Raw genomic sequence first — 14,293 nt, forward strand, 5'->3', positions numbered from 1 at the left:
CAGTCGCGGAAGATAGGCGGCGACAGTTGCCAGCAACGGATGACCAGATACGGTGGTCGAGTTACTGCTGCAAGCCGTCGCCAGCGAGTCGCTCTTGTGTTTCGTCCCATAGATAAACGTCACGTGTGTCTTTGCCTAATGTACTCTATTAAAGTGCGCTTACAGAAGATTTTTTTAAAATTTTATTGGGTTCTCTCAGTACCTTTACATTTAGACATGTGGTAAACCCTTGAAATTGCTAAATTTTGTTTTTATTTAGTTATTGATGTGATTTGAAAAAAGCCGTGGCTAAAAAGAAAACATTCTATTCAATTGCACTGAGACTCACCCTTTAAACTGGCACCGTCGTACTCTCGTTCGTAGTCCGTACCCGCAATCAGCACTACAGGCACTCCAAGCGCCCCACTCGCCCCATTCAGCTTTAACCCTCTCTTCTACCTTGTCATTCTCTACTTTATGTCCCGGCATCGGCTCGCATACTCGGTCCACGCACCACTGCAAGAGAAATATATTTTAATTTATTTTTATTATTGAAGCAGAAAAGGAGCAGCCAGCCTGATGGTAAATGGACATTTTAACCAATTCCGTATACAACAGTAGAACCTTTTTATAATACAGGAGTAGCAGACGAGCATGCACTCCACCTGATGATAAAAGGCTACTGGATCTGTGATCTACATGAGGTTGGCCGCAGATGCGCTGCTACCCCTGAGGACTAAGTTGGAATGCCTCGGAAAAGTATGTCTTCCTTACCACATCGTTTAAACCAAAACTCAGCAGCATTGAACACTGCTGTTATCAGAAAAAATGGTATGGCGGTGGTGTCGCCGGAGTCGAACCATAGAGGGGTTCTACCATCTTTAATAGGTATCACTGATCACAGTTACGATGCCGATGGATGTTCGTTTCATATGTAAATCAACCATCCAGATCCTTACATCAAAATGCAAGAACTCCTTCATGTTAGACTTAACAACTTGTTAGGATTCAATTACATTAGGCAATATAGAAGTGACGGTAATGTACTCGTACCAATATAACTTCCTCCACTATGTAAATGAATCCCGACAAGTTGCGAAGTCTACAAATGTTTACGTATCACGTACATTTACTTGGCCTAGAAGGGAATCCCTCACAAGTCAGGATATCATCATTTAAAATACCGGCGCTCAGGAAGCGTATCAACAGGAAGTGTGGATATCATTGCGTTCCTGATATATTCCGTTGTATCAACACTGTAATTGAGACTTCCTTTACTTTAAGTTGGTTTTTCGTAAGATATATTTTACTAATATTTTGAACACCTAACCTTGTGAGCATGTGATTGTAAGCATTGTGAGTCGATGGATGTGTTACTCTTCCACACAAAATCTACTGTCTCAATTTCATTGAAATATTTTTACAGAAAGTTTATGGTTTGGACTAACACATAAGAAACATTTTTACTGTGATATTGCACTAGAGTTATAATTCAGAAATAGTTAAAGAAAACTACACAAGAAAATTTACATGTCAAAGTCTTTTAAATTTACTTGACCTAGCAAAGAATCCTCATAAGTCAGGATATCATCACAATTACCGGCGCTCAGTCAACAGGAAGCGCGGATATCGTTGCGTTCCTGATATATTCCGTTCTTGTATCAACACTGTGATCGCATTGTGATTGAAACTTCCTTTACTTAAAAAGATTTTTCGTAATTTTCGTGACATCGTGGGTGTGTTTCTTTTATGTATTTCTTATTTTTAGCTAATATTTTGAACGCCATTTTGTGAACATGCATGTGTTGCTCTTTTATGCAAAATCTACTGATTGGATTTGGATGATGATTTTATCCTGGACTAACATATTATATAAATTTTACCGTGTTATTAATATACATTCCGAAATAAGTGTAGAAAAGATTTCGAATGTATGTTAACTATACCATTTCGCATTATGTCTAAGTCACTTCTCCTGCTCTTATTTTAAGAGGAGTCTCAGAACTAGAGGGTCTCCCGCGCCTAAAAGAACGAATAACGACAAAAAAGCTCTAATACGTGAAAAGCATGTTATTAGCTAAATCTCTCCTCATATAATAACAATATAAGAGTATCATAACATTGTACATACAATTATTATCAGTAGAACTTATTCGTTACTCATCCATTGATCATTAGTATCGGATTTGTTCATTGGAGCATAAATCCTTATAGAGTCGCTGGTACAATCAGTTGGTTGAACACAGTAATTCGCGTATAGTAGTGATGTAGAACGGGGGGTCGTACTATTCAATTTGATAGTGTCACATTGTAAGGAAACTACGTAATGTTAAACATTTGAAATTATATTTGAGCAAATTGTTGAAACGAGCTAACTAAGTAACTATGAAATGAAATTGAAAACAAACTAAAAAAATCAGTTAAATTTTGTGCCGCTGATGCTTGGATGGCTTGAACCCCAGGCTCTTGTGATTTTTTGAAATTAGAATGTTGGTAAGTATCATATGCCTTCGTGAAAGAAAAACAAGTGTGAAAACGATACCGGTCTTACGCAGTGGGTTCGAGTTCTATCCCCGGTATGACATATATCTAAATGATGAATTTAATTTTTGTTCTGGCTGTTTGTCTGTTCGACTTTTGTGTGTGTGTTCATAGAAACAATGACAACGTAAAAAACCTAGGACGAGGCTATAAGAAAAAGCCCCTATGCCTATGTTTTCTAAAAAACGTAATCCATCATTTGTGAACTCTATACGTACCTGGATTGCGTGGACTATGCCCTAAACCTTTTCTAAAACAGAATCCATGCCTGGCAGTAGAACAGTAATTAATTCCTTACCGTTGCAATATAAACGATAAGTATCTCAGAACCCTAATGTGCTTTGTGAACTGTAATTCCTCCCAGGACGTGACGACTATCAATTACCGGCGCCCGACGGAACGAGGGGATATCGTTCCTTTGTTACAGACCAGCTGAGCAAGTTGGCCATACATTGTCCATTGTTGGACGACAAGTTGGCCGCAACGTATGAGCTTAAAGTTGGCCGTTGTTGAACGCCAAAGCGGCCACGATATTGGGCCAATCTTGTTCCAATTTACTGAACGAAGCGTTCGAAAATGTGATCTTTATCGTTTAATTGAATATATTGTATGTTATAATCGATTATGTAATTAATATAATGAAGCGAATTTAATGTTATTATTGATAAAGCTGATAAAAGAGTTTAGATTTCATCGTATGAGCAGATATTTTTATTTGAGTTACATATAAGAGTTGTATTTTTATTTGACAAATATAAAACATGGTACAAAAACAAAACTCAAATTATAAAGCGATTTTACCACATATCGATTACCAGCAAAACGACCAAAAATAAAATTTAAACAAAACAAATATGATAAATTACGCATGATCATTTAACATGTCTTCTCATGTTGGTCCTAATGTCTTCATTATTCATCGTTGTGCAAAAATAAACAAATAAGGACTGAAACTCATTTTCAATCGATGACATGAGCATTGAGCACACACAAATTTAACCGCCCAGGAAGCGGATAATAATTCAATAATAATGCTGCTTCAATTATAAAGTCATCAATTATTTTTTCTTGTATTTTACACATTATTGTCGACATTGTGTTTATCAAGACTGTATGGAGGTATGGGGGTTTTTTCATAGAGACGTAGCTTTAAATCAAATCAAATCTTTTTTTTAATTAAAAATAGGTTCTTTACAGAGCACTTTTTGAATGTCAGTAAAGGCAAAGGAAGCTAGTTAATATTAGAAATTAGATCTGAATTATATAAATTATCTTTGATTTCTTAAATTTAAAATAAATTATTGTATACCTATTGAATTATATAAACACGTCAAAGAAATTGTTATTTTGAGACTCAAACCAATTTATGCAGTACGTTGCCCCTTTAGTATGACTTCTGGGAAGTTTTTTATTCCAAACTCCAAATGTATTTTTTAACTCTAAAGTTTCCTTAAACTTACACCTTATTCTTTACGAACCCTATTACGAACATGACTTCAGAAATTAATTGTATTATTAATTTGGTGAATCGAAATTGATCAAATTGAAGTGAATTTTAATTTCGCGTGCATTTGCAATATCATTGTTTAACCATCAGTTCTCGTTACAAACACTGCTCGGAATGTATTCAAAAGGGATTTTATTGAATTTATGCATACACACGCCCTGCCATGTTGGACGTGAGATGGAACGCTGATGGAAACTGAAGTGGCTACACCGTCACATGCGCACGAAGTACTAATACTGATTGATTCACTTTGATGCATGGCTCTAACATACGAGAGATACATCGTTTTAACCATATATTAGTAAGATTACTCACTCCTAACAAGAAAATGTAACCAGTTTTGAGAATTGAAATTGTCACTGTCATTTATTTTTTTTTTGAAAATAATTTAAAAAATGTAGTTTTTAGATCATTTACGAATGAAACGATATTTCTCCGCACTTTTTATTCGATTTCGTGTTTTTGCACCTCATAACTGCACATGTCGGCATTGTTCCGCGTTAATTACACCATGACAGCCATTAAATGCATGACACATTGTCAGCCGTTTAAGCCATTTAATGGCTTCCTTTAATTTCAAGGCATGAGATATCTATACTTATCTATGGCTTTATCATGCAGGAGACGTATTGAATTTATAGGTTCGAATTACACATTGGGTTGATACAGGAATTCTTTCCAAACGAGTAAATCTTCAAATTATACGTAGAATCTTTCGTGGTTGGACTCCGGACCTTATAAATCTTATAACACTGTTATGTTTATGTCTTATAACACTGTTATATACATATATGTCTCATAACACTGTTATGTATCTGGATGTCTATGGGCGGCACTGGCTATTTACCGTCAAGTGCACTGTATACCCGTTAGCTATACGTAAATAAATCTCATAATCATACACCAGGACTTATGATGTCGTGAATAGCACACACAAACACGAGCACACGAACACACAAACCCCAGAATCCTCTGTAATTAAAAGAAATGAGGTATGTTTGGTCACTTGTCAAAAAAGATGGGCTGTATCCTTTCTTCTCAGTTACTCAGACTGTAATTACTTGACGATATGTTTGCGTGTAAAACAAAAAACATTACCCTATTGGCAGGTGAAGCAACACCTGTCATTACATCGTTACACTGCAACGCTTGATACATAACAACATAACATATCATTTGATTCCCTAATAATATGGGTATCGAAATACATCGTCAAAACGTTAAATCAGGCATCTGGTTTCAACCAACAACCTATTCATTAGGAATTTACATAATCACATGGAACATTAAATCAGTTTGGAAACCACATTTCTGAACATTATATAAGTAGTTTGAATAAACCCTTAAGTCCCTTTAGCCGGTACTAAGGTTCGCTTGAAGGAGGTAAATAAGACACTATTTTTAGAAGTAAATCCCCGTTTGAAGGAGCTAAGTAAAATAGGTTGTTAATTGGACGTTAAACCTTTGCCTTAGGAATTACTTTCTTATGCTTCTCGTTTGCCTTATGACTATAAACGTTAAGAAATTTAAAACACTTTTTAAAACAACTGACTTGCAGCCCTTCTTGTATAAAACAAAACTATTTTAGAGCTTCTAAACACCTTTACGAATATAAACGTTAAGAAATTTAAAACACTTTTTAAAACAACTGATTTGCAGCCCTTGTGGTATAAAAGAAAACTATTTTAGAGCTTCTAAATACTTTACGATGCGATAATGTTTATTTAATTACCTTTTTGTGAAATGAAAGATTTATTGTTGTAAGCAAAAATACTGCTTCAAGTGCAGTTAAATGTTGATACATAATTTGATTATATTTAAATTAATTTCTTTTGTAAATAATCAATTTTATCCATTTTTTGCCCAGTAGGTACAAATCAAAATGGTAAATAAGCTAAAAGGCCAGTAGACAAAAATTATCAAATTTCCAACTTAAGTACGCAAAATAGGTTGATTATAACTAGAGATTTTTAACTATACAGCCTTATTTATTCAATTTATTTCATTATTATCGGACATCATTAAGATATAAAAACCTTTATTCGTGAAATGTACTATTCTCCAACAACAATATACTTACAATATGTTGGATAAATTTTGTAACTATGCATGATACCAGTGAAGAGAACAATATGAATTGTATCCCAAAATCTATTCCTACTCAACGCTGGGCAGAACATCAATCAAAATAAAATGCAAACGCGTGTAACTTCAAATGTGGAGTACAGAACAAACAAGAGGATGTTTCTGGTTCGGCTTCATAAATAAACTATTCCCCAAAATACAGACGATGTTGTTATAACATCTTTTGTTATTATAAATTGCACGTGGGCTGATGACACACTTACCGAGAATATATTAGAAACAATAGAAATAAACTTTGGTAAATAGTTAAAAATAGATTCATATTGTTACTATATTCGTGACCTCATAGTATTAATATGAGGCCACTTACGGCTGACTTGCAAAAACGTGAACATCTTAATTCTAAGAAATGGTAATGCAACTGTTATTAGCTTTCTTTAAAGTTGATTACAAATGTCCACCATTTGTCATGAGGTGGACTGCATGCTCGTTTGCGACTGGAAGGGATGGAAGGGAAGGATGGAATGGAAGTAATATACCAGCATGTAGTAAAGCTGTCTCCTAAAAAGGACAAGAATACTTTGGAAAGTCCGCTACATGGCCTTGATAGGCAATATAGTGATCTATTGATATTTATTTGAGCAATATTGTCTTGTGACAAAAAAATATCATCTCGATAACAGCACCACCTATTGGGTCAAAATCAAAAATACGCTCACAAAATTATATTAAAATCGGTTGAACGGTTTCAGATTCGTTTACATGACAGTGACACGGGATTTATATGTGTTAAGATAATAAACATATGGATGTTATTATGACAAATGTAGGTAACATCGTGTTGAAATCTTAACGCGGTTAAACAGGTCTTGGTAAATGACCTAATTGTAGCATATGGTCCTGGAAGGTCAAGAAACAGGGACACGGTATGGAGTCAAGGTTGTGTGTCAAATACGCAGTAAACATATAAAACTGGTGCAAAGTCCGTGTAGCCGTGAAAAATAAGTTTTACGGTTCGTTTTTAGGGATGGCGATCTTAAATCAATTAATCGAAGAATTGATCTTTTGGGCCAAAAAACGATTATTTTAATCGATCAGTAATAGATTAATTTAGTGAATCGATTTTTCATCCTAGAATATCGAAATTCGATGTTTTGGATGTTGATTTAACATTAACAAATATGTTATGGACATTTTTTGCTGACGGATACGTATTTTAGTGATTGTTTGGTCTTAACGATTTTTTTGTTAGTTTCGCCCAAATAGATTGAAAAATATCGAAGAACGATTTTTGGAGAATCGATTCTTTAGGAATCGATTTTTTTGTAAATCGATTTATCACACTTCGATCCGAATAGATTCCAGAATAGATTTTTTAGAAAGAATTGCCATCCCTATTTTGTGTGGTTGTGTGATGGCGCCTAAGTGGCAGATTTATTAGCGACGATTCTCTCGTAAATCAACAGGAATAAAGCTTGTGAAAGGGTTTTGTAGGATTGAATGAAACATTTATAAACGATGTTTTATGCAAAAAATATTGCGGAAAAGTTGTCGTTTAATTAACGGTCCGGAACTTCGCAGATAGTATTTCGTTCACTATTATACTAAATGGTTGTACCTACAGTCGAAATATTTTTGAAAAATTGTATTTTTTCATTCATTTTCTATTGAATTTCACGATAATGGATATTCTGTTGGTAACTCTTGCTCTATTCTTAAGTTCTTTACTTTTGTATGTTAAATTGTAATGAATAGGTACTTTTGAAGGCATTACACATTTTATAATGGTTTATAAGCTACCTAATAAACAAAATAAAAATATATAATATTTGTACGAAAACTAAATTAATGAAACTAGGAAAGGAATGTTAATTTCCTTCATTATTATTGGCTTAAATACTGTTCGTAATTCCTTTACACTTTGTCCCTTTGCCTCTTCATAATTGCTACTTAATTTTGAAGAATACTTCTTTACGCGCGTTTGGACAAATATATGAAAGTGGATAAATAATATACAATGCGCGCGCGCACCGACATCTAAAATCGACACCATAAATCTGTATCAACTCGGCTATATGATGTAGATTGATGACGTTCCTACTAGCAGTTATTCATTTAACTCGATATTTCTTACGACCATAAAATACTGGTACGCGAGAAGAAATTTTCTGTATTGATTTTTGTTTGAGATGATCAAGATGTATTACTTCTTACAAGTTTTTGACCGATTGGGGAGAGTAATGTTTTTCGGGCGTATGTTTTACACTTTGGCACTTTACAGCTCAAACGGCTTGACGAATGTTAACACATAAGGCGTTGTTGGATTCGCCTAAATTGCGGAAGTGACATTGTCGAATTCGTTCGAAACTTCGAATCGCCTAAACTATGGGAACTGGCATAGTCTACTTAACTACATAGTTTTTTGGTAATTTTGAACAATCGGATTTATACTATAATACTATTAGTTTTACCCATTGAATTTCTAGATGGTCTATAAGAGTACTTACGTGATTTACTCCACAAGGAGTGCCCTCAAGGGGCGGTGCGCGCTTCGATCGGCAAACGTGCGGCATGCTCTTGTGTGCACACCACAGACGCGAGCATGCAGACTTCACCTTCACAGACTTGCACACTGAAAACCTGTGTGAGAAAATGCTCTGTTTATTACGTAGCTTATATTAAAATTACTTATATGCAAGTGTTTATAGCATAATCTTTATAGGTTTGGATGAGACTCAAGAAGCAAGATATTGATTTTTTCCAAATCTCAAGTTGACGTTATTACCAAGTATGTGGATTTAACACTTTTACATTGAAGAACGGAATTGTTTATTTTACTTATTTACTCTTTAATTACCATCATAAAATATGATGCACAAAACGGTATTAATGCTAAATTAAATAGCAAAGAGATTCTAAAGAAAACACATTACATATTAGAGATATCAAACAGATATTAAAAAAATCATAAGTTAACATTTTTAATAAAAAACGGTGTAGTTTTATACCGACAAATCACGTATGGTGTATGTTGTATTGTATTGGATTATGGTAGAGATCGAGATTAACTACTACAAACGTATCAACGCTATCGTATACGAGTATCATCGCTAGAAACAGAAATGAGATCAGTCGTTGGTCGATACATCTCATCATGTCTAATGGATTGCAATGGACTCGATAATGAATCTATTGATTCGAATCTGCTGGTACTTTTTGTCAACATCGTCACGACTATTTTTAATAAGATCGATTTGTCGTGGAAATATTACCTTTATCTCAAAAGTGTCTTAAATATATTTACGAGAATCAATAAATACTAAGTACATATACATTTTGCAAAAAAAAATTGCGGCTAACCGAAAAATAATCTGCATCGTGATTTAAAGACGTTGTTCAAACGCTTAGTGATTTATCGAAGAGCAACCCATTAATCAATTAGGAATGCTGGCCCATTTGTCCTTAAATGTGTACAAAAGGCGCCAATAAACGCTATTAAAGCTATATTTATTACTTAATAAAACCGCCAAGTAAAATTCTCGAGCGATCTTTATCTTTACATATATATTTCTTATGTGCGTGTGTATGTCACTGAACTCCTCCTAAACGACTGGACTGATTTTGATGAAATTTGTTGCCTCTTCAAGGGGACTTGAGAATGGTTTAGATTCACAATTTAGTCCGTGGGAAAAGGTTTTTTAAATTGATTTTTAATTCGTAAGTAGTTATTGAATCGGAAACTATGCATTTGATCAAGTGATGATCTTTAGCAAAGTTGTAGTCCAAGAGCCCACGAGGGTTTGGGAGTTTGTAGACCAATTTTCGACAGATGACACCACTGTCATTCCAATGCAGGTAGATTTTTCCGTTTTATGTATGTCATATTATTTCTTTAAAATGCGGGCGAAGCCGCGGGCACCACTAGTAAGACAATAAATTACATCCTTTGTTCTCGATAATTAGGGACATGTAGTTGATGAAACTCGACCCAAATCCCGTGACTCACGTTGTTACGAAACAATCAACTGTCTTCCGAATATAGGTGTGCTGCTTAAATATGGTCTATCGACAGCCATTATTCTATGACACTAATAGAGATTACCTCATAGTTACATTGTAATGGTTGTGTAATTGGTGTAACAACTCAATAAGGCCGAGAGGTTTGGGCATGGGCGATTACGTTGAATTTTAGGTGGAATAATGTTTGTAATTACTTAAAGTCTGAGGCATATCGTTACACGTGTTATATTTGGATCTAATATCTTTAAAGTGAATGAATACTAAACTAAAGGAACACATGCACAAGAGTTACATCAATTGCGGTCACAACGAAATGTAGCTTTAAAAAATTTCACATAAGTATAAAGTGAAACACGAAAGAGATCATCGTTTATCGATACCTACATTACTTACAAAGGTAGCTACATATACATACAATATCTATATTTTGTTGATAATATTAGTTAGGCTACTATGAAACTTGAAAAGCTGGTGAGGCTTTTTCAAGCAGCTCATAAATATAGTGTTATATAAGTAAAGGCAAATCCGCCATTCAAAACTTGCGTAAAATAAACTTATAAACCACAAAATAATCCCGACTGCAAAAATTTCATAGTAGGAATGTGTAAATATTATTTTACATACTTAACTGGCGCCAAGGAATCGCGTAGAATGTTTGTTTACGATTATATCAGTTTTATTTTGTACCAGTCAATAATAAATTTATTTAAAGTGCCTCGTAGCTTTTACTAGAAAATGTAATCAATATTCGTTGAAAAACCAATACCGTGAAAAACGTTGAATGGTTCATAATCTATTTAGAGTTTATGAAGCAATATTTATTAGTATATCAATGTCTATTGTTACAATCTAATGTGATTTGAACATTTTACGTTTTATAATTTACATAAGTTTTTTTTTTTATATTTAACCTGACGATAAGGCAGACGGGCTATCTGGTGGAAAGTCACCAGTCACCGTCGCTTATGGACATTTGCAACACCAGAGGAGTCGCAATGCATAGCCGGCTTTGAAGGAAAGCTCTTTTTACACTTCTCTTGAAGAACTCCATGTTATAGTCCTGAGGGAATACATCAGGAGGAAGTTCATTCTACATTTTGCACGTACGCGGCAAAAATGAGCGTGCAAAACGAACCGTGGAGGACCGCCACGGGTCCAGTTGATGTGAAAGGAACCTTATGCTTCGGCGAGTGGTGCGACGAAGAAAGGGTGATGTAGGCGCCTGATCGAAAAGTTCCTCAGTAAAGCCGGAAGCGAATATCTTAGTTGCCAGAAGTGAAAACGAAACTGAGATCGGCTTCAGGTTTAACATCCGTGTTTGGTAGTGCAGTAATAGACTAGTGGTTAAGAAACTCGGCCTCTTGATCAAAAAAAATTTCAAAGGTATGTGAAGTCTACCAATACGCATTTAACCAGCGCGGTGGACTATGGCCTAATCCTTCTTATTCAGAGAGGAGACCCGTGCCCAGCAAAGGAACAAAATGGGTTGATGATGATGATTCGGCAGTGACCACTGATGAAAATATCAGATGGACTGCATACTCATTCACTACTTCAATCTTAAAACAAAGATAGCTTGGTCATAATGTTCGCAGACCGATTGAACAGAGATAAAGAAACTCGGTAAAAGGTATAAATGCGAAGTCGACGAAATTGCCCCATTAAAAGTGTCTTTTCAAAGGTTGGAAGGTGTCAGAGCTTTCGCAGCGGACACTTAATTGTGTTCTAATGGGCGGGCACGCTAAATAAATGTTTAAAAGCAATGATAGTTAAAAGCTCTTATAAAATAAAATGGGTCCGATTTAATAAATGTTTACAGGTGTTACTTTAGTGTAATGATTTTAATGTTAAATTGAGTAAAGGTAAACTTTAAGGTTTTAGTAGCAGTGATAGCCTATGATAATGATAGATATGGATTGGAATTCAATCTTGAGGTCGGTGTTCAAATCCCAGATACATCCGAGTTTTCAATGTTGAATAGTATCATCAGTTTACTGGTGATGAAACCTCGTGATTTTCACATCAGAAAATTTTCAACAAAATAATAAAACCGACTTCTATGATATTACAAAGTATAAAATAATTTAAATAAATGTTGGTTTAGTACATATTTCTGAAGTCGGCGCTCAACATATTTCGTTGGATAACGGCGTAAACAGCGTGTCCAATATGAGCACCCCAACGATTTTTGAAAGTTCCCCTTGATTTCTCTGGTCTGCCATCATCAGAACCTGATTTCCTTATAATGGGACCACCTTCGACATATCTTTCGAAAAACATCATCAAAAGCGGTTCATAAACGACGATAAAAAAGCATATATGCGGTCGAATTTAAAAACGTTCTCCTTTTTTGAAGTCGGTTAAAAATTGGTCAAAAAAGTTTTTAAAGGTATGTCAGGTCTACCAATTCGTATTTCTCAGTCTGAGAGGAGTCTGTCCAATCTAAGACACTAATAGGTTAATGATGAGTCAACTTCCTTTGTACAAAATACACATATTCATCTTTTGAGGCTGTACTTTGACTTGGCCCTTACTTGAATTCGACTAAGTTAAGATACATACACGGCATGTGTAGTGTATTTACATACATAATGATAGCTTCTATATGTGGGAACTGTAATTATACCCACATCTGTCGCGTTGCGCATTTCGCTAGAATTGGATTAACGTAAGCGAGTTATCGGAAAAATTCCCAACTGTCCCGAATGTCAGTGGTTGCGATATTCGGAATTTTATTGGCAGAGACATATTTCGCAACGAGTTTGGTCAGAGTTTTTCTGATGGGAATTTTAGGGATCCTTAAACTAATGACCACGCTAATATTATTATTAGGGATATTGAAGACCCGCGTGACGGAACTTTTTTTTTATAATGTAGGAGTAGCAGACGAGCATGCAATCCACCTGATGGTAAGTGGCTACTGCCGCCCATGGATGTCCGTAGTTAACCCCAGATAGGATTAGAAATTCCTTCCTGAGATGGGCCACAGATGCGCCGCTACCCCTGCGGACTAAGTTGGAACGCCTCGGTAAAGTATGTCTCCCTTACCACACCCTTCAAACCAGAACACAGCAGCGCTTAACGCTACTGTTATGAGGCAGAAGTAACCTACAGCCTTATGAATAATAACCTATAGGCTGAGCCATAACCTTTTATTACATACTTATTTGTGCAAACAATGATTAATATAAAAGTTACATAGACCATAAGCCTTAAATTACAAGCACTACCGCAGAACGGCGGTACAGCTGTCATTTGGCTGTCGCTGGCATCGACCACTTTGTCAGTTGAGTTCAATTACTGTTTGCGAAGCTCGCTCAGCCCCTCGGTTTGTAACTATGTATAAAGCAATGACGGCGTTTGGAAGTTAACTTGGTATGTTTACTATTTGGTTTTTTACCTTTAAATATAGCGACACGGCTATGGATATTACGGATAATACGGCAAAACCAAAGGAGCAATTGCATCGGCTTTGGTTGAGAGCTCTTTTTCCACTTTTTTAAAAAAGCCATGTCATTCTGTTCTAAGAGTCAGGAGGACGTCCTAAAGTAGTCCATTCCACGTCTTGCTCGTCGAATTCTTCCATGGCTCTTAAGTCATTTGGGTGTGCGTATCAGTCTTGTTTATGATTGAAAGTAGCCATTAAATCTTGTCGAAGGCTATTTATCTTCTACTGAATCAGAGGTACTCCAGGTACGTGTGAGTTATGGGTAGAGACCCGTAACCAGCAATAACTCTTAAGTTCGCATCTCCTGGGATTGTTTGAAATCGTTATATGTCAAAAAAATCATTTTTAGCTAGTAAGAAACGAGAGGAAACTTAGACGAAAATGGCCAGTATTTTAGACAGTGCTATATCTATCCACAGCTGGTAATTAGTTAATGAATACGGTATAATCTCTACCCACTCATTCTGATACGAAACCTATATCTAGGCAAGGAAAAGAGTTGAGTCGCTCATTTACGTCAATTTGCTAATTTATGTACTTACTCACATTGTTATTGTAACTAAATTTACACCAAACACGAAGCACAGATTTGCGAAAAATGCAAAATCTCATTGGAAACGGAATAATTTGAAACCTAGAAGATATATTCGTATCTATTGTACTTGCCACGGCATAAAGTTTTCAATGTAATTAAAAATATGTATATGTATAGA

At 35.4% G+C, this 14,293-nt stretch overlaps 1 protein-coding gene across 1 annotated transcript in view; it reads right to left on the bottom strand.

Moving 5' to 3' along the window:
- Positions 1 to 14,293, bottom strand: part of Adamts-1 (A disintegrin and metalloproteinase with thrombospondin motifs 1) — a 75,738-nt gene that overhangs the window by 29,617 nt on the left and 31,828 nt on the right. The window contains exons 7-8 of the mRNA XM_073083291.1: positions 8,620 to 8,752; positions 329 to 495 (exon numbers count right to left, since the gene is read on the bottom strand). Coding sequence (XP_072939392.1) covers positions 329 to 495; positions 8,620 to 8,752 — 300 coding nt within the window. The remainder of the gene's footprint in view (positions 1 to 328; positions 496 to 8,619; positions 8,753 to 14,293) is intronic.

Source organism: Epargyreus clarus, unplaced genomic scaffold, assembly GCF_041222505.1.
Source record: "Epargyreus clarus isolate Ecla_fem2 unplaced genomic scaffold, WU_Ecla_fem_2.2 ptg000019l, whole genome shotgun sequence".
In the NCBI taxonomy this organism is placed as follows: domain Eukaryota; kingdom Metazoa; phylum Arthropoda; class Insecta; order Lepidoptera; family Hesperiidae; genus Epargyreus; species Epargyreus clarus.